The 21,237-nt window shown below is 39.4% G+C and overlaps 1 protein-coding gene across 2 annotated transcripts in view; it reads right to left on the bottom strand.

The window, feature by feature from the left end:
• The window catches only part of CLIC5 (chloride intracellular channel 5), a gene marked incomplete at both ends in the record, with an annotated part of 75,081 nt that overhangs the window by 24,036 nt on the left and 29,808 nt on the right, over window positions 1-21,237 (bottom strand). For both annotated transcript variants that reach the window (XM_080341702.1, XM_080341703.1), the window contains 2 exons: window positions 967-1,092; window positions 1,422-1,531. In XM_080341702.1, coding sequence (XP_080197828.1) covers window positions 967-1,092; window positions 1,422-1,531 — 236 coding nt within the window. The remainder of the gene's footprint in view (window positions 1-966; window positions 1,093-1,421; window positions 1,532-21,237) is intronic.

A 21,237-nucleotide genomic window follows, 5' to 3' on the forward strand; every position in this document is an offset into this window, starting at 1 on the left:
GTACTCCAGGATGTAATAGCAAGGCATGTTAGTATTACCCAGGTGAAGGAACATAAAGTTTTCAGTCCCTGAATTGTTTTTATAGACATCTGGTGCAAAGAAATATATTGATTTGAAAGACCAACACAAGCTGACGACTCCTACTGATTTCTGTGGTCTTGGACCAGAGTTTACAAAGTTTAAATATCTGATCTCTTGCCTCAGGACTGGCTGATTCAGTTGGAGGTAAAAGACTCCATAAGGAACTGAGCCAATTTTCATTGATTCATAGATTTTAAAGTCCAAAACAAAATGCAAGCCAACATTTTTTTTCCCATTATCCTTGTATTAAGGCCAAAATGTTTGACTAACTAAGGCATATCTGGTGAATCCAAGCATTTCCTTGGTAGCTAGTTCCAAGGGTTAATCATCCATACTGAAAAAATATCTGTGTCTTGTTTCTAATCCAAATTAGTTTGGGTATAACTTCCAGTCATGGGCTTTTGTCATTTCTTTACTACAATAATTAGCACTTTTCTGCCTCTGGAGCCTCTCATACTCTGTAATCAGTTCCCCTTCCAACCTTTCTAATACACCATACAGCTCGGAAACTTCCAGTTTTGTGCTGTAAAATGCTTTTCCTGGCACAGACATTTTGCGTGGCAATTCTTGGCATCTATTCCAAGTTATTTTTAGCTTTGTAAAATGTGGACACCAGACCCCTACACAATTTTTCTAGTATTGGTCTCCTTAATTCTGCATACAAGGACATCATGAAATGTGTACAGAGAAAACATTCTGCAGTTATTAGTCATACAAGTAACCTTCACACATGGAAGTCATCTCACTGAAGCCAGCAAATTTCATAAATAAATATTACTGCTGTAAGTAAAGATTGTAGGAAGGAGTGCTTTTTAGGAACTCCTCTTAGGACATCTTTCATTCCTAGGAAATGGAATATTGACCGAAAAAATCCCAAGTTCTTACTTTGGAGGTGCGAGAGTCTCTTCCAAGAATTCCTCAATCTTGTTAACATCTGTCTTGACTTCTCCATTAAAGGTCAAGAAAGGTGGGTGGGTCCCGGGAGCCAGGTTGTGTAGGTCAGCTGGCTTTCTACAGAGAGAGAAGAAGTCAGGAAATCACTAACCTTTGTGTTCAGGTAGTTGCACGGGTATTTATAGTTCCTACAAAATCAGTTTGTCCTTTTTTTGTAATGTAGTTCGTGGTTAGAAGACTCTGAAACTACCTCAAGCACCCTGTTTAATATCAAAACATTGCACAAGTGAAAAAATTAAACAAGCCCAAATCTGAATCCCAACTATTTTGTTGTGCACCACTGACTCTCTAGGCTAGACAGAAACCTGATTGAACTTGGTGGGGCCTTTCTATAGGGAAAACACTGGATCATATCACTATTTTCAATCAAACTGAACAATCTTTACCTTTTTAGGTCAACAGTGGTGACGTTGAACACAACTCCTTTGAGCCACAGGATCATGAAGAGTCGCTGGGAGAATGGGCAGTTCCCAATGCTCTCTCCATCGATACCAGCCTGAGGGATGGGGAGAGAAGAAAATAGATTTCAGACATGTTAGCCACTTACTTCCCTCAGGGTGAAAAATTGGATGTGGAAAGAAAAACAGCCAGTTCAAAAATAACTGATCGTGCCTGTTATTTAATAGAATTTATTATCAACACAAAAATGGAGTTAGTCCAGGATTCAGCCTTTGTCAGGAGCTTGAGAAAGCAACCTGGTGCCTCTCCTGAGGGCAGCTCTGGGTAAAGGAGATGTGTCCCTTGCTGATGGCGAGCAACATCTAACAGACCCTATATTCTTTCAATTACTCTGATCCTTACAGGACTGCCCGCTATAAAATTCAGGACAGGTTTTCTGCTCTATTTAATTCTGTGGACTGCAGCTCAAGAGCTGCTTCACTGTTTTACTACCCAAAATGTGGAATTTCAGCTCTAGATTTAAACCCAAGCACATTGCACAGTCACTCATTCTTGTTCACATCCAGTAAAGCAAGAGACTCAGACAAAAACAACCAAACCCAGACGGAAATCTCCATCTGAATCCTTCCAAAGTTCAAGGCAGATTTCAGCCACCACATTCAGGCTGTTCCTATCTCTAGTACCTAATGAGTTGCTTACAACCCACTGCAAACCAATAGAAAACTGCTAGTGTTAGCATGGAGGAAACAGCCTGTTTTTTTCTCTAAAAATTTATGGTCTTTAGCCATGTAAATTCTGACTTTGAGCCATGGAGGGATACAAATAACACCAGCTGAACCGAGCCAAAGCTGCATCCAAGGACAACATCCTTCTACAATAATTATGCTTGTGGCCAAAGCTTTCAGGACGATAATGGTTTTGATAGATTTCCATTTTAATTTGTGGTACCATTGTGTTTAAAAGATTCTTATAATCCTGGTGAAGCAACCAACCTTCCGTTGTTGACCCACATGGGTTGCATAACTGTATTTTATGCACACTGTGTGTGCTTGAAGATGACTGATGAAAGAGCTAAACAAACACATGCCCTTTTCCTTTGGAGAAAATATTATATTACTCTGTTTCTCTCATAAATTTTATCTTATTAATATTCAAGCCACGAGGTAGCATTTCTCTGTCTTAAAGAAGGAATCACTTCTAATTATTGAAATTATATGAGACATTCACAGCACAACTAGGAACATTTTGAGATGTGTCCAGTTGCTACAGATTCAGGCCTTGCTTGTGAAATGTTTAGCTAAAAGATTTTCTGGTAGGCGTCACAATTCTTGCTTGTGTCTTAAACTCAGCCTTTGATGATTCTGGGTTTAAAAACAAATTCCAGATTCTCCATCAACCAAAATATGGAGAGAATAAGAATTCAAATATTGGAGACAGTCCATCATAAAGTTTAGGGCTATGTAAAGAGTTTTTTCTGGGTTCAGATTTGGTTTCAAGCACTCGGACTCTAGAAGCATTTGGATATGGGGGGACAGTTTGGCTGCACTTTTACCTGAAATCGTGCATCTGCAATATTCCTGCCACATGGCATACGCAAGAACCAGCAAACAGTGTGGGTGAAAGAACAGTATGGCACAAGAAGGAGCAAGAGAAGATGCATTTTACCATCTGCATGACCTGTGAGCATCCAAGTTTTGCAAAATTTTATTAAATAGTTAGGTCTGTTCTGCAAATTTCATGGCAAACCAATGACAATGTTACCATGGGAATACGAGGCACCACTGCATCACATGCCATAATTCCTGCAAAGTCGTATTTGTTGTTTTAGCTTTGGCTTATTAAACCGTTGTCAAGAACTTTTAACTTCTTACCCTTCCTGAAAAGAAGCAAATGCTATAGGAGAAAACAGTGGTAGGACAGCAAATTTTCCCTTGGTATTTTCACCATCTCAATCATAACCATACCTTTCTGGCTGGCTAATGGAGTCTGCAAACTATATATTACAAACCTAAAATTCAAAGAAAAGCAGATTGATGACTGAATTAGAGGGCAAAAGCTTGCAGACAGAAGGGCTGATTATCATCTTAGTTTTCCTGGATTTACTTTGGCTTATAAGTCCATTGAATCTGATTCACTGTTCACGTGAATCCCTTCAAAGTGAGTGCAAATCCCTAGTTTGTCAAGTCCTATAAATACCTGGTGAGCAGAGGTCTCTTGTCTCACAACAACATGCAAAGTTCCAGCTCTCCTGCAGGTCTCCATCCTGCATGGAGACAATCTCCTGCCTGTCCTCACCATCCTCTTCTTGTGCTGCAAGTACCAGTTTCACCTTTTTCAGGAAAGACACTCAGGGAGACCATTTCCCTGGTCTCTTTAATTATATATTCTCATACAAAGGTTAAGGGTCACTCCGATCTACATCTTTTTACACATTCTCCATCCTGCAAGGCAATGGTGAAAACCTCTCTCAAGACCAGAGATGATTACTGGGGGAACAAAGCAGAAGAATGGCAACAAAGGCACAGAAATGAGGGGTCGTGTGAGGTTAAGAGATGAAGCAGTCATTTGGGACAAGAGAAAGATGCAGAGTCTGGAATAAATAAGATTAATTTAGACATCAAAAATAAAATTGTGAAGGTCAAATGAGGCCTCCAACAGCCCCAGATGGTCAAAATAACTTCCCAACACTTCCAAAAGAGTGGGAAACATTAATTGCTAGAGACACACTGGTAAAAGACAGAGGAAATTCCAGAAATGAAAGATAAACTAAAGAAAGAAGTCGGGTATGATCTCTGTTCAAAGCTCCTGGATCTGGAAGCCAGGCTCATGATTTGGGTGGAGTCTGACTCATGGGTTTTGATCTCATGTGACTGGCACAACTGAAAACGCTGCCACAAATCAGGAGGCAAAGTGGTGACAGAGGAGGGAGCAGAATCAAAATCTTCCCAGCAACACAATTTACCCACCTATTTTCCTGCAGAAATTATAAATCAAGCTCTGTCAGTTTTAGGAATCCTTCCTCATTGCTTCTCATAACAGTCAGTAATTCAGCATTCATCACTCAGAAAGAGCAAAACCTTAGTAGGTAATAACTTCAAAGGCTGATCAGAATGTGTCAAGATCCCTTGTGAAGTCTGTTAACTACCAGGAGGAGATGAGGAAGAACAGATAACTTCCCAGGCTTAGTCACTTTTAGATTCAAAGAAAAACAATTTGCTTAAAGCACCCTGGGAGTGTCTAAATACAAGCCTATTATGTATCTGTCCAAGGTTAAGGGCTCAGAAATGAAGGAATTAAATAATACCTTCGTCAAGATCAAGAACTCAAACAGCGGATAGAAAGAACAGAACAAATAATGGACAAGCTGGAGAAACACCATTTATCCCTGCTGTTATTCACAAATGAGCACAAAAGCTTCCCTGAAGCACAGCAAAATTGATCAACCACTTATAAAAAGGAGCAAGTGGATGATATATGCACTCTCTCTGCCAGTAACACTGGATTTTTCTGATTTAATGATTGCAACTAGGGATAGACATGAGGCTTTGAGGGCAGTAGGATCAAGGAAAGAGGGGTTTTAAAGTGCACATCCAATCTGCCAGCTTTCACTTTGACTGAATCTGATGAGTATCTGAATTTAGGTGGGATTAATGTGGACCCCAGCAATAGAAAAGCCCGGAGCTTGCAGAGGTAGAATTTCTAGAAAATTATTTTGCTCCATCTTGGAAACACCATGTTCTGCTCCCATTGCTTCACACATGCTTATTTTTATGAGTTTACCTACTAAAAAAAGATGCTTTTCTGCTTAACTTCCAGCTGTTCAGGTACTTCACACCCATTCATTCAAGGTCCTGCATGGAACTCAGCATAATCACTTCAGGAAAGCCCACCATCATAGCAGCTGCTTGCATCTGCCTGGGTAAGGACAACAATGAGCAAGAGGTTCTCCTTTATTATTTATAAGGTGCTCCTCCTTAAATACTTCAGCTATTTTTAATGAATGAATTGAACCTTAAAGATATTTGTGTGCACATTGGGGGACGTACTGACCCATCACCAAGGAACAAAATTAAGAGGGCTTCAGGATGGGGAGAAAAAGACGCCTCCGTGATTTTATGAGCTTATGCCAAATATTTTTGTAAAGTATCAGTAGTATGAAGAGCCTCCAACCACTGCAGAGCACAACTGAATGATGCGAACAGGGAGCTCTTCTCAAGTTCGAGCTACTACTTTGCTATAAATGCAATAACAGGAATAAATTTCCTCATTTATTCCAAAAATACTCCAGCTGATACATGCACAGTGACTGCAATGCACACAGACAACTGTATATTATTTTAACTAACCTTAAGGGGGCAAAAAAAACAAGTTTCATTTCCAGTTATTCCCAAAATATAGCAGCTTTAAAGAAATATACCGTCATTAATAATGACTAAGCATCTAGCAGCACTGGAAAGAATCGCATATTGGAAAGCAGTTATTTTCAGGAAAATAATATATATGTTTTTATTTATTTTCTTTCTCTTTTCATTTTTCATTGCATGGAGGCATTCCTCACAATGGCCCAGTGCTCTCTTGGACTCGGTGGTAAACTAGGGCGATATTTTTGATGACACTACAAGAAATGTCTTTTTCAAAAGCGTTGTAATAAGTTAGCAAAATCAGGCAGGCTAATTCACCTCAATGTTTCCCAGTGAGGATTAAAGAGGGATTTGATTTCATCATCCCTACGATCAAAATCTAGACTCACATTACACATGGTTACACCCTCCCTGGTTTAAGATTGGGAAAACGCCTGCATTTGACACTTACTCTCCTTACCCTCAGAACCCAAAGGGGAAGTGAAAATCCTATTCAAAATGCAGAACAAGCCAAGAAATATCCTATTTATTGTGCCATTAAAAAAAAAAATCTGTCTTAGTAATTATACCACACACACAATAGCACAAATCTCCATCGTGGGGAAAAATCATTGGCTGCAACATGCGATCAGACATGCCAAGGTATTGCTTTCGTAAGGATCATTTTTTCCCAGTTTCTTGTCTCTTTGCTTTCAAAACTTCTCATCCAAATGTAAAAGCCAGTAAGCTGTTTGGAGTGCCACCAACGGAGAGGCAAGCGAAGTGAAGTGTATATTCATGGAGCAGCACTGGTAGGTCTCAAGTAAGAAGTAAATCTTGTAGCACAAGTCCTGTGTATCACAGGACACTGATGTTGACTGTGGCTCCAGTTCAGGAAAGCATTTAAGCATGTGCTGAAATACATCCCAGTTCAGAGGAAGTATATGCTTAACTTTAAGCGTGTTCTTAAGTCCTGACAATTTCAACGGGACTTAAGCACATACTTAAGTACTTTCCTGAATGGGGGCCTATAACAACAGTAATAAATTCGCTGTGCAGCATTTTAACTTCATCCGAGATTTCCCTTTGCAAGGAGAAACTCTTTGCAGCAGCCTTCCGAGGGAGGGCAAGATAGAGCAGGAATATATTCCTAGGCACACACACATGGAAATGGACCATGTGCATATACGTCAAATAAAAATAGAGCATTTGCTAGAAAGACTGTCAGAGTAGTAACAAATTAAAAAGGAAGTGGCGAAATTCTTTAGCCAGCTCCCCAAAAGCCAGCCAAAATGTTGTCCAAGTCTGGCGTACATACAGACATATATTATAGATGCATATAAGCTTAAGCCAGTCAATTTTAAGGGAACTGGCTTGTTACACTCGGTTCAAACTGGCGGAGCAGCATGCCAGGAGGGCTGAGGATCTCCAAGGAGCTGCTGTTGCACTTCTCAAATCTCTGCAAACTTTGGGAGAGATGCATTTGTACTCTTGAAACAGTCAGGATTTCCAGGAGGTGGAATTGCAGGTTGGAATCCCCATGGGCATCAGTAGTTAAGTCACTAAAAATATTTTCTTTAGGTTTGGAAAACCATAATCTTCCAGCTTTTTATATTCAGGTGAGTGGCAGCATGGGCAGGAAGGGATTGATCACATAGGTCAGCTTCTTCCTAACGATCTTTTCATGGTGACTTGGGAAGTTCATAGTTAAAGATCACTTGACCCAAGCTGGTTCATGCATCTGGTGCAGAGCAGATTCATCTGCCACATTCACTGAGGTCCCCTTGTAGAATAACTACATGCACAGTGATCAACCTGTAAGTTTTTGTTTTTGTGTGTTTTGGGTTTTTTTTGTTTGTTTTATTAGAGCCACTGGCCACTGTACATGTTCTGCATGGAATTAATTTTGCTTTTTAATAAACTTTGCAATGCCTGAGAACTCCAACCAGTCATGTACGGCTTGGATTCATGAAATTACAGACTAGTCACAGGTAGATATATTCAGCATGTGAAAATTATTCATGCTATTCCATCAAAGAACTAAAGGCCTATGACTTGATGAATATCAATATAGTAGAAAAGCACAGACCGATCTGACACGCTGACCAAGAAATTATTTTGTTCTCCTTTATATCTGTAGATATTGCATGTGTTCAACTTAATGAGAAATTGATAGTAAATAATCAAAGGAAAGAGGAACTATAATGAAACCTTCTACACCGATATACATATAGTGATTCCTGAATTAAGGATGAGACCTTTTTGAAGGTTGGTTTTGTTTGTTTGTTCAAGGAAACCGTGTTCCATCATGCTTTGCTGTGAGGAATTTCTGCATACCAAATCTGACTTTCAAATGGTGATCTGTAGGGGAAAAGCCCCTAGAAGAGTTAGAGTCATTAAGTAACACCAGCAGTATCATAGAGACAAACCACATACAGCACATCTTGCACTTATAAGCAGTTTTTTTAATGTCAGCAAAATACTGGCTAAAGGCTGACATTTTTGAAGTGACTGGCAGATTTAGATCCTGTGAGACAACCGAAGGCAGATGACTTCTCCCAAGTATCAACTCTCCATACTTGGAAAATCAGGCCATGAGCCAACCAGAAGAAAAAGCTGTTTTAAAAAGTCCTGGTAAGAATTTTCTAGACCTGTGTTGGCAGCATCCTTTATGGTGAGTTTCTTGAGCAACTAGGCCAAAAAATGAATATGAGTGTTGAAAAAAAAACATCTCCATTGGAGCAACACTGTTTTGAGGAGCACACTTGGAATATGACAAATACCTGGTAGAGAAGTGTAATGTCCTTGGACAAACCACCCAGGAAATACTCCTGGAGTCCTGGTCTGTGGCCACCCCACCACAGCCCAACCAGAGGATGAGAAGGGTGGTGAGACCACGAGAAGTACTCAGAGAACATGGTGCCACCACACAGCTCAGCCAGGGCTCTCAGGGCTCCTTTCAGAATTCCTGAGACTATTTCAGTTTCCCTCCTTGCAGAAAACCCACAGATTCTCTTCAATAATGCTGTGAGAGTTTTAAAGTGTGTTTTTTAGACCTAGAGCAATTCTTCAAAACCCCAAATTGCTGTTCTCATCTCAGCCCTCATTAGCAGATTGTGCACAAGCTTCTGTACATAGTGGCCTGGAAATATATATGTTTATTTCCTAGCTTGATGGACAGAAATGATAATCTTTACACTTCTTCCTGAGCCTTTTCAAAGCTAATTAAGCAGTTGTGCTCCCATCACTTACCAGTATCATGGCACAGGATCCTGTGTACACACATTGGCCACAGGTTGTAACCACAGCAAACAGCTTCTAAAAGCTTTGCTTTTGGGGGACCCATCTTCAGCAACTCATTGCAAATGAGAGTCCACAGAAACAAACAAAAACCAAAGAACTCAAGAAATGACACATATAAGCTTAACACATAGAAGGATATTGGAACAAATGATTAAACAGTAAGCTCACAAGCACATGTGGTGATGTGAAGTTGATAAGAGAAGAAAAAAAGGACTTATCAGGAGCAAATTACGTTAGATCAATAAAATGTTGTTCTTTGACGGGGTATCTAGCACAGTGGGTAGAAAGGGAGCAGCAGGTATTTAGAAGCTGACTTCCATAAGGTTTCCAACATAAGCTCCAGATCGTATTTTCATCAACAAAGTAGGGAAATAGAACTTGTATGAAATCTCTGCAAAGTGTGGTTGAAAAAATACTTACGGAGTAGTAATAGTCAGGCTTTCTGTTAGTTGAGAAACACATAACAAATAGAGGAACCATAAAGGCCTATGACAAGATGAGTCATATTTAATGTTTCCATTAGCAAAATGGAGGAAGGAATAGACAGAACCCTACATAATTTCCTGACAGCAACAAGTTCTGTCAGAGGTTATTGGTGTTTCCCAGGAGAGGAGTAGACTCCAAAGTGATGCTAAGAACTTGGAACAGATTGTCTGCAATCACTTAAATGGAATTTAGGAAAGTAAAACTCAAGGTAGAAGATGTAAGAAGAATAAAATCCAATGTACAAATGCAGGATGGCAAATAGCTGGTGAGGGTGTGAGGATGAAGTGGAAGAGGTTTTACATAAATCACAAACAACATGAATCACCAGGGTATGCGCCTACAAGCAACAGCAACAAGATAATACGATGTACATATGACATTCTACCACTACATAACAGCCCTCAAGTATGTAGAAGACTGTTTTACGAAGAGGACGATGATTCATTCCTGTTCATGCCCACAGAAGATAGAATTAAGTATTTCGCTTAATCTGCAACAATAAGGCTTTAGGGGAAAAAAAAATCCAGTGTAATTATAGGACTAATAAAAGACAAAGCAGGCTTTCTAAGGAGGTTGTGTAATCTGCATTAGTGGAGGCTTTGAAGAAATCAAAAGGAAAAAAAGTTGGTAAAACTGGTCTTGATTTATTTCATTCTGCTGCAGAGCGGAGAGGGTGCATTGCATGTTTTTAAATCCTTTCTAACAGTATATATTTGTGATTCTGACAACAAAGTTGTTGTTGCTGTCGGTGTTTGGTGTCACAGACTTGTGCTTTCCTCCAGCCTGCCCAGGATAATGTCAGGCCCCAGTGAAGTCAATGGGAATTTCACCTGTGACTTTGACAGGACCAGAATGTCACTCACAGGTTTAATGGCCAGAAGGGACAATTATAATAATCTTTCCTGACCTTTTGAGTAATACAAACCATAGATTTCGCTCAGCCTGAAGCCAACATCTTGTGGTTGAACTAGAACATATGTTTTGAAAGGTTTTTCAGGATAGGCATATGCTAGACATAGAGTGGTAGTAAAATCCCCTCTAGTGGCGTATTTTTGCATTGCAGAGTGAAGCTCTCACATAGAAGTCGACCACAAACATCGAGTTTGCAGGATTTTGCTAAAATAAGGTAACTTACCCTATTGCTTATATATGTTTGGTTTTTTTTCTATGAGTTGCATTGCTGTATGTGAGTTAGGTTGGTGGAAGGAATCTTAGTGACAAGATTTGGGGAGTCAGAGGTACACAGATAAACATCACGATTTTAGTAAACATCAATGGAGATGATGCTCAAGCATCAGCTACTGCTTGGTTATCCTGGCTACACCAGTCTGTCTCATAGGAAGAGGTAAGGATGTTGGACAAGAAAGCCACAAATCCTCTTTTAAGACCTAATAAAGTTATCCCACAACATATGCAGACTGGATGGCTGTTCATGCTGTGCAAACACAGAATGCAGCTCCTACATTTCGGAAGCCTATTTCTGCAGGGTCATATTCTGGTTTTGGCTTTTTATTGTCACAGCTATTAATGGTCATACTGTAATACACTTGATCTAATTTCATAACAGTCAATATTAATACAAAATAGTCCCACTAATGAAAAATATTCCACTGATTTCAGTGAGAGCAGACATATTTTGGATTCACTAGTTTCTTTCTAATAAGTGATTAAAACCACAAGTGCTTTTATGGGCTCTGGAGAAGAATCTGGGAATGAATCTGTTTTAGCTGTTCACAAGGCACCAATTACAATAATTTCAAATATTGGTGATTCTATACCTTGAAAGCTGATTAGATATGTAAAAGATACATTCCCTTGGGAAAGCTGCAGAAAATAAAATGAGAGACTGTCAAAAGGTGTCACAGACAATGCAAATTATAGTCAAATTATTCCTGTTTCTAGTAGAGATCAGGTGTAAATAAAGGAGTTGTTTCTCCAAAGCAAGCTCTATGTAGAGCTCCAGTTCCCATTACAGTACCAGAATCCCACATTCAGTTTTTCTTGTAAAAATTAAATCTGTGCACATCTGGAATTTTAATGTCTGCTAAAAATCTCTGAGCCAGGGACAGTAATCTGGTCGTACAGCATATTCCACAAATGTTGATGAATTGCAGCCAGATTTCCATGCCCCTGAGCAGCATATCAGACTAACAAATAATAACAGCAGCCAGGTGCTGAAAGTTAATGCTGAACCTGAAATCAGATCCAGGGCTGAATTATTTATTGAAATTCCACGACTTTATTTGCAGTATTAGAAGAGAGAGTCACTTGCAGGCACTGAAAATAAAGGGGGGGTTGTCGCTGATAAGGGGATTTACCGCCACATCAACTGACCCCAGCACAGGCCATAATCTGCCCTCGACGGCCTCGTTTTGTATCTCATTTATCATCACTCAAATCGATTGATTTAAGATGAAAGAGCAACTGGTACCTCTCAGGAATTATCCTGCAATAGGCAGGACTTGTCTTTCTATCCCCTTTGTGCATCTCCAAAGGTGCAGAGGGTGGGAGAGGACCAATGAATGTTTATGACTTTCAGCGAAAGCAGATCAAGTTGCCTTGCAAAGGAGCAGCACATCCCAGGCTCAAATTAGTCTTCAGTTTGGTGTTTTCGTCTTGGTATGACTTCAAATGTAACCCACAATACCTTCACTAAATTCATTATTTATCAGTACAATATTACCAGCATTTGGACTAAGCCTTACTGCCATGAGAATAAAAATGCAATATAAACAATTTTTCTGATTCCTGGTTACTCACAGAGAAATCATTACGGAGTTTAGGGGATATTTTTTTCACTTTTAATATTTTCTTACTTGCCAAAACTGTTGTATTTGTTCATCTGATGATTTACACAGATATACAGAGAAATTTAGCCATTAAAGGGGTCTTACCAGGTTGTCTTTTCTTTTAGCCAAAGAATGGGAATGCGACTCTCTCTGAATATTTCATTAAACAAGAAACAGAGAGCAAGTTCTGGGTTTGTAAATGTAAATACGTACAATGAAAACAAGAGTCTCAAGATGTACATACAAACAGCAAGCAAACATGCCTTGTGACTCACCTAAAAGCAAAACAATTTGTGTTTTCAATATAAAATGCTCAAGAAAAGGTGCAGTAATGCTTTCCAAAAGCTACGGAGAAATTTTGAATAAGTGTGTATAATAGTACAATTGACAAGTATTTTACAGTACAAACTTCTGAAACTAATGTATGACAAATATTGTACATAGAAAAAGAACAGTTGGACTCATGAGTGGAGTTTGGGTCAGATTTCTTCCTGTGCTTTACTTGTGCTTGTGCTCTGGACCCAGATTTCATTCTAGATGCATTCAATGGAGATGTCATGCTACCAATCTACAATCTTTCTAGTCTTCTACAGCTCTTCTATGTATTTTATATTTAAAGTTTTGGATTTTGTATTTGCTATAAAATATTACATAATTTATAACTTATGTTTCTTTTATATTTACATTTATTACATATTGTGTTTTTATACTACATATGTGAATTATATTATTTAATTTATATTTACAGTTTGTTGTGCAACCTGTTAACAGGCATGGTTATTCTGTTTCCAAGTAGGGTTAATCAAACATAATTCATACCTTACCACTTTGTGGTGCTGTCCTCTTAGGTGAGCAATTGGGTCTAACCCTCATATCTAGAACATCTCACCCTGCTTCACTTAGGAAGTTTCTCAGAGAGCTCTTTGCTTTCTCCTCTGTTCCTGCTCTGTCCAGACAGGAGAAGGCAGTATTTCCATTTTGTAGGTTGTCAGCCATATGTAGAATGGCATTTGAACTCCACACACCAAGCACCCACCAAGAAAAACTTATTGGAACACCTGAGTTAATAAGGTAATTGAGAAAACAGCATTTGGCAAGAGAAATCTGAAAATCACATATGCATTTGCATAAAGCTGGGCCAAATTCCCTCAACTACCTGAACAAGCTCTGAATAATTAGCTATTTTTTCCCATTTACTTACAGTTCTCTCTGAACCAGAGATTTTTTTTTATTATTGTGAAGTATCAAGCACGCAAGTGGTCTTGAAAAATAACAAATATAGACAAATCCTATACATTCACACTTCAAATGAACAGCCAGCCACCAGTCAATACAAAAACTCTCTGACTGATAGTAGGGCACAACGTGATTACTACGAACTGCACTCATGTTCAAAGGTCTTGGATAGGACTTTAACTAAATTTACATACATATTTAAATAAGCAAACTAAATAGAATATTTCAACAAAAAATTGACTAAATTATTAAATTTTTAAAAATAAGCCCAGTAAAATCCTTGGTGCCCAGCCTGGCTGAGTTGCCCAGGGTCTAATCATGAAAAGCCCCTCCTGGCCATGGCTGGAGCAGCAAAGCGCTGCCACGTGTGAAGATGGGGTGAGGAACAGTGGCCAAGGTCGGTGGGGAGAGGTGTGTCCTTCCCCTGGAAAATAACATCGATGTTTCAAGGTCCATCTCTTTGTCAAGGGAGTGGAACGGCTCTTCCTCTAAGTTCCCCTCCCAGTCACATCCTTCCCAGGCTCTCCAAGGTTGCACTTGAAGCTGCCTACCATCAGCACTTTTAAAATTTACTGTTATCCTTGCAGAATCATCTCTTTGGAGATAAACATCAAACTATCAGGCAGAGGTCCTGCCCAGCCCAGTAAGAGGATGATGACCCCTGTAGATGCATATCAAAGGGTGCTGGTGTCAGCATCCCAGGATGGGCTGGTAGATACTTCCCAACCCGAAACCAGTCTTCTCACATGTGTGTTCAACTTCCTTTATTACAGATTGAATAGTGAGAAATAAGACTTACTGGGTGTGTAGAGAAATAAGTACTTGGAGATGAACTAAACCCCAAAAGATCATATTCATCCACTCTGAGGAGATCCTCATGGCTCCACCTTGGAGCAGGGAGAGAACTTAATGCTGGGAAGCAATAAGTCAAGTTTGAACCCCAAACAAGAACCAGCTCTAGAACTGGATCTAGAGTTTAGCTGGAGAACTCAGATATACTGACTTCAAAAAGAAAGCAAAACCAAAAATTTGAAGTTAGAGCACCTCAGTGCAAGAAAGGGCAGCTCAGTAAATCAAGGAAAAAATACCATTCCTTGCCAAACTGCATGTGCGAGTCAACATTAGGAGAAGAAAATAATATTAAAATTATGTAAATACTAGTGGAAGTCAAAAAAAAGGGGGGGAGGCTTAATAACAAAGGTGCAGAGAAAAACAACTGAAACTGCTATTCTGAGAGATCCTGTAACATGTAAGAATATTCCATGATTCAACCCCTCTTCATCCAGGAACAGCTTTTTAAAAAATATTATAAGTAAAATAAACAAACCAAACAGGTCTTCAGTTGCACACTGAATCAGCAGCAATGGCTCATCACAAAACACAGGGCAATGAAAGAAAATCATTTCCTCCCATGATATGCATTTGTATCGGTTTGAAGCTGCCCATTCAGCAGCTAAAAGCAAAAGGAAAGCAGTAACACAGCGTGCCTGTTGACCCACACAAATCGAATCAGTCTAGAAAAACACCAGCAACAATAGGGATGATCCATCGGGGCCGGTTCCTCTGAATTCCACTTGTTTCGGACAATACACAGGTACAGACACGCACCAGCACCCTAAACAACAGTAGTCAAATGTGTGGCAAGGTTCAGGATATTTATTTGGGTGTTTAAATGTCATGGGGAGGACAAGCTTGACAAGGGATATAGAGAAGCATCCACCCAACCTGAGAATAAATTCAGCATTTTATGAGGAGTTAAACCACAATTCTTGAGTAGCTTTTACAGTAATTCATTTATGTAAAGAGAAAAGAAGTGCTATTCTAGATTCAGGACAGACATGAGGAAGAAATTTTGTGCATTGAGGGTGGTGAGACCCTGGCCCAGGTTGCCCAGAGAGGTGGTGGATGCCCCATCCCTGGAGACACCCCAGGCCAGGCTGGACGGGGCTCTGAGCAACCTGATCTGGTGAAGATGTCCCTGTTCATGGCAGGGGTGGCACTGGATGAGCTTTGATGGTCCCTTCCAACCCAAACTATTCTATGATTCTATAATTTTAGCTGGACAAGCTACCAGGCTACACGGATATTAAAATTAACGTCAGTGCAAATGTTTCATAAGAAAAGCAGCCAAGGCACAGGGATGTGCCATGACTTAGGCAGTGACAGGCAGAAAAGGAATTCAGCTCTCATATCTGGCCGTTTCCCTCTTCCTTTATCTCCCTCGAGGTCTGACCTGTCCTGCCTGTCACTCAGAGCCCAGGCCAAGCTCAGCCTTTGGAGGCTCTTCCCAAGTCTGGCCTTTGTACATCCAAAGATAAGCATTTCTATTTAACCTCCATCCAAACTAATCACATCCCATTATCACACCCAGGACACCAAGAGATATTTGAAGACACACAAGCAGTCTCTGACCATCATTTATATCAGGCTGGCTTCAAACCCATTTGTGCTGTCCTTCAGACACATGGAAATCAAAGATTTCTTCTGTGCTTGAGCCAAGCCATCCCCCCTTGCAATGCCTTCCAGGTTTGTAGATTTTATGGTTTGTTCTTTCCTTTATTGACTCTAACTATATGTGTTTCCTTACAGCACATCTAGTCTTGATCTGAACCAGAAGAAGAAAGGCCACGACTTCCTTGGTGGTTCATTCCAATGGTTAATCATTTATACATTTACTATTAAGCTTATTTCCAACTGGACTATATCTGATCTTAACTATTAATATGTCTTGTTGTACTTGTTACCACTATGTTAAAAAGCCCCCTACAGATACATTTATTATTACAATCAAGTGACATTTGGACTTTTTACTTAAATTAGAAAGACTGCCTTAAGGATGGCAACCTTACATATTTTTTAAGATTTAAAATTATTCTTCTCTACATCTTTTCCAATGTCATGACAGACATTAGTTCTCTGTGCATTTAAGATAGCCAGCCAAAAGATAAACTTCAACCCCTCCCTACTGACAGCAAAGGAAGAAAACTTAAAAGCATAGCTGTGACTAGTGTAATTTGTGTATTTATTATTGGAATATTTACTGTGAACTACTAAGCAGGTGTGGCACATGAACACTGAATCATTCATGCTAAGTGTTGTACAAAAAAAAAAAGACACGAGAACTATGCCTAAAGGACAGAGCATGGGACCAGAAGGAAAGATAGGGGCAGACATTTTAGCAGGGCCTATTGCAACAGGACAAGAGGTGATGGTTTTATATTAAAAGAGGGAAGATTCAGGCTAAACATGAGAAAGAAATTTTTTACAATGAAGGTAGTGAGACCCTGGCCAAGGTTGCCTAGAGAGGTGGTGGATGCCCCATCCCTGGAGACATCCCAGGCCAGGCTGCACGGGGCTCTGAGCAACCTGATCTGGGTGAAGATGTCCCTGCTCATGGCAGGGGTGGCACTGGATGAGCTTTGAAGGTCCCTTCCAACCCAAGCCTTTCTATGATTCTATGATCTCCTGGCACAAGGCTACCACTTCTCAGCTTCTGCACCTGGAAAGTGCTGACCATGACCATAAAGTGCTTCAGATTTGCTCTAAGAAGCCTCTGTATTTTTTATCTCAGGGACTGGATTTTGCAAAGAGAATCATGTTCATAGACGGATGCCAAAGCATGGAGCAGCGTGCACAGCCTCCTTCACAGAGCTGGGGTCTAAGTATGATAATAGGTATCAGCATCCAGGAAGGTTATAGATCTTCTATTTAAAAAAAAGAGAGAGAGAAAATAAAAAAGGCAACTGCTGAAAATTTAAATCCATGCTATACTCTCTTTTCTGAATTGCAGACAGTTAGAATCATAGAATCATAGAACACTTTGGGTTGGAAGGGATCTTTAAAGGTCATCCAGTCCAACCCCCGAGTTGTTGAGCTTAGCTGTCCAGTGTTTTTTGAGCTGGAGCATTCATCTCTATGGATTAACTCATCATACTTTGAATTTCATTGCTAGCCTGCAGCAGCACACACTCTTTAGAGGTGATTAGCCCTTTTCCAAACAGCAGATATTAAAATTATTAGGCTTTATTAGCAGCAGAAGTTAGAAATTTTCATATCTGCTTTGGCATCTTCACTATTAAGAGAAAAGGAAACTAAAACCATACCTAAACCAAGCAAACTTCGTCTGTGGTTGAACTCCATTTCCACTGTCACGAACAGGTATTAACACAAGAAATACTGGTGAATGGAGAATTAAGTCATGACATTTTTTCTTAGTCCAGAGGAAATTAACAAATGCAAGAATAGCAACAAAAATTATCAAGAATTGCCTTTTATACAGCCTGACTTACATGAGGAGAGGAAAAAAAGTACTGCTACCATATATAATCTTTGCAAGTTTTAAATGTGTGAAATTTAAGTTTTGTAGAACTTAAAGTAAATTAAAATCGGCTTTGAACATTTTTATTACCTTTTGCATCAAGTGCATACAGGTGAATGCCATGGGCTTCTGTCATCTGTTCTGTTCACAAAATTAGTGACTATCAAGAATGAAGATGTAGAATAGCAAACTGTCATTATCTCGGCAACCTCATCCTTAATGTAATGTCATTTATGCCAAAGTAGCTGTAGCAGGGATAGGTTCAACTCCTAATTTCCTACAGGAGCATAAATAAATCATTACAACACAATGGTCCTGACATAGGTCTCCATCAGTGCTTTATCTTAGTTTTATGCAGAGTTGTCAGAAACACATATAACGGAGATATTTCAACATCTTTTGGCAACCAGGTACATGGGAAAAGAAATGGAGAAGCACCCAAGCTCCAGATTTACAATTCCTCTTAGGCAGAAGTTGAACCAGGGTACCCTGAGGACCAACACAGAAATCATGGAGATTAGAACACTAGTATAAATTTATGAGTCTGAATGCTTGTGAGAATTTGAAAAAGAAAGCAGTTTAAATGAAGCTCCCTATTGCTCCACTACCTGGCTGGGCACAGCACAGTGCTAACACAGCTGCACAAGCTCTGCTCATATCCTGACGCTTAATAAAGCATCCAACAGCCCCTACCTGAGAGCAGAAAAACGTCCAATTTCCTCCGGTTTGATTTCTTTTATGTTCAGGAAATGAACATTTTCAATATACTTTGTTAGGAGACAGTTCTACATCAGAGGTCTGATCCCATCACAGATTTCTCTGCTATTCTAATCGGTGTTTGGGGTGCTGTGCTGGGAATAAGGGTGAAGAATATTCCCCGCTCTCACAATGTGTCCACAGATGGTGGAAAAGGACTAGTATCAGCATTTTTTCAAGGTGAGGAGGGCCTGAATAACTTGCCTGAGGTCACTGAAGGAGGCAGAAGAGCAAAAAATCCAATAAAGACTCCCACAAACTTGGGTGGTGACCCATATATTACTGAACTTAACAAGTTGCAGAATTTGCACAGCAGGACCTTTTCATATTTGGATTAGAGCTGGACAAAAGAAAAAATACATCAATAAAAATTACAAAAAAATCAGATTTTCCACCTGGTGGGAGCTGTGGATTTTGCTATGTATTAAGATAAAGTGCTGAAACGCTGAATGAAATGTCAAAAATACGCCGATTTGGATTTTGACAACACCTGGAGCCATTTTAACATGGCAAAATTTTGCTATGGTGTGTTACAGGACGGTATCTCAGACGATTCATGTCCCAGGCTTTTTTCTGAGTTCAGCTTCTCTTATGATATTGCAGCCACACAATTTCTGTGGTGCACCAGAGTCACTGAATCAAAGAGGCATCTGTGTCATACCATGGAAGATCCACTTCAGCCAGTTAAAAACACCATTAAAAAGGATACATATAGAACAGTAAAATCATAAACACTTTAAAGTATAAGTTATGAAATTATGCTAGAGAGGGACAGAATAATACTCATTGACAAAGAATCATTTAATTTAACATATTCAGAGGAAACACCCTATGGACCTGTTCTACCATTACGTGTGAACTCGCAATCAAGTTGCATAGCAAACAGCAATGACATGCTGTAAATGTAATCAGTTACAGAAAGTTCTACCCTTAGGTATCGTTAGATAAAATTACTGGCTTTGGATCTTCAAAACACAGCTGAATGTATTCTGAATTACTTTTGTTCCACTGTAATAATTTCCAACTCTTAAATCTAATATAAAAATATCATGCTAGGAATACATGATGCTGATTAAGCTCATCAGACCTATAAAAATCAAATCTTTTTCGCTTTTAGCTCCAGATGTACATACGCATATCACTGTTATTGCATCTAGATGAGATTTACTGCATGTCAGCAGTACAGAAGTGCAAACAAAAGGGTCAAGGAAGGAAAAGGAGTAAGCATCTATTTTGGACTTTGTCAGTGTTAAACATTACTGTGTCAAACAAACCACTTGAAGCTATTTTCAAAATACCTACTATGGCACTTTAAGTACCTGCTCTCATTTCCTAGTTCACGTAATATTTATAGATTTGAACACAGTAGGAATCTAATGCACAAAACCAAATCCTTCCTCATTCCAGCTGATTCTCCTTATGCCTTTGAGTCAGCCTTTCCTGGGGGGAAAGAGAAGTATAGTTGAAACCTTATTTTATTTGTGTATGTAACTAACACAGAAACTTACAGCCCTTTAACATCTTACTCTACTAAAAAAGACTAATTTGAAGTCTTCTACCAGAGGTCTTAGCTGCAAAATGGAAATATTATAATAGTTTTGTGTTACCTGTTTGTAGCATTGCTGGCATTATTTTGCTGATACCTGCCATATTTTGAAGAATTAGGTGTCATACAAGTACTAATAATATTGCTGCTGTAATGGTCAATATGTTATCTTATACAAAACTTACACAGCCTTCAATTAAAATACATTTGATATAGGCAGGTGAACTAATATGCTAACATTTAGCTTTGGAGCACAGGCAGACGTACTTCCTGCTGGCTCTCTTGGAAAGGATCCCTGTATATTTTTGGGACGCTATGTCAAACGATCTCTGTGACATTTGCTGTTCTGGAACAGCCACAGCAGAGCCTTATATTGCTGATAAAAGTTTCCTGGGGACAGTTACTGGAGCTTCACTGTCATCGCTGAATCATGACACAACAACCTGTGAGCCTGATGAGATGTGCTCTACCAGAGATGGAAACAGAGCTTGATAGCAGCTAAACATAGAGCACCCAGGGGATACCAGTGGCTCTTTGTAAGTACAAGCAATAATAATTATGAATATCACCAGTTCCTCATGGTAGAATTAAAATGCTCTATTTACATGGCTGGACTATGTGGCTCAGAAAAGCTGGAATAAAGGAAGGAGTTAGTAGGTGGAGTTTAAACAAGATCTCAAATGTACTAAAGCTGGACTAAGTCTATCGCCACAGAACTCAGCAGTACAAATCTGACCGGCTTTTATGGCCAGTCCATATTAGATGTGACCCATCCCGAATGTTTCTGAAGCCTTATCCATTCAAATTATGGATCCAATGTATAAAGGCATTTAAAGAAATAAAGTCTATGCATATTCAACAAAGCATTTGAATATGTTTCATTTTAATCAAATGGTTTGGTCACAATTAATATTGATGCCATCAAGTTCAATAAAAAACAAGTAGTCACAGCTATTTATATGAGGGGAAAAACACCATTCCATGGCAGATGGAGGTGTTATTCGCCTTTAGTTATGAACTAATGATTAG

The sequence above is a fragment of the Nesoenas mayeri genome (assembly GCF_963082525.1).
Source record: "Nesoenas mayeri genome assembly, chromosome: 3".
In the NCBI taxonomy this organism is placed as follows: Eukaryota; Metazoa; Chordata; class Aves; order Columbiformes; family Columbidae; genus Nesoenas; species Nesoenas mayeri.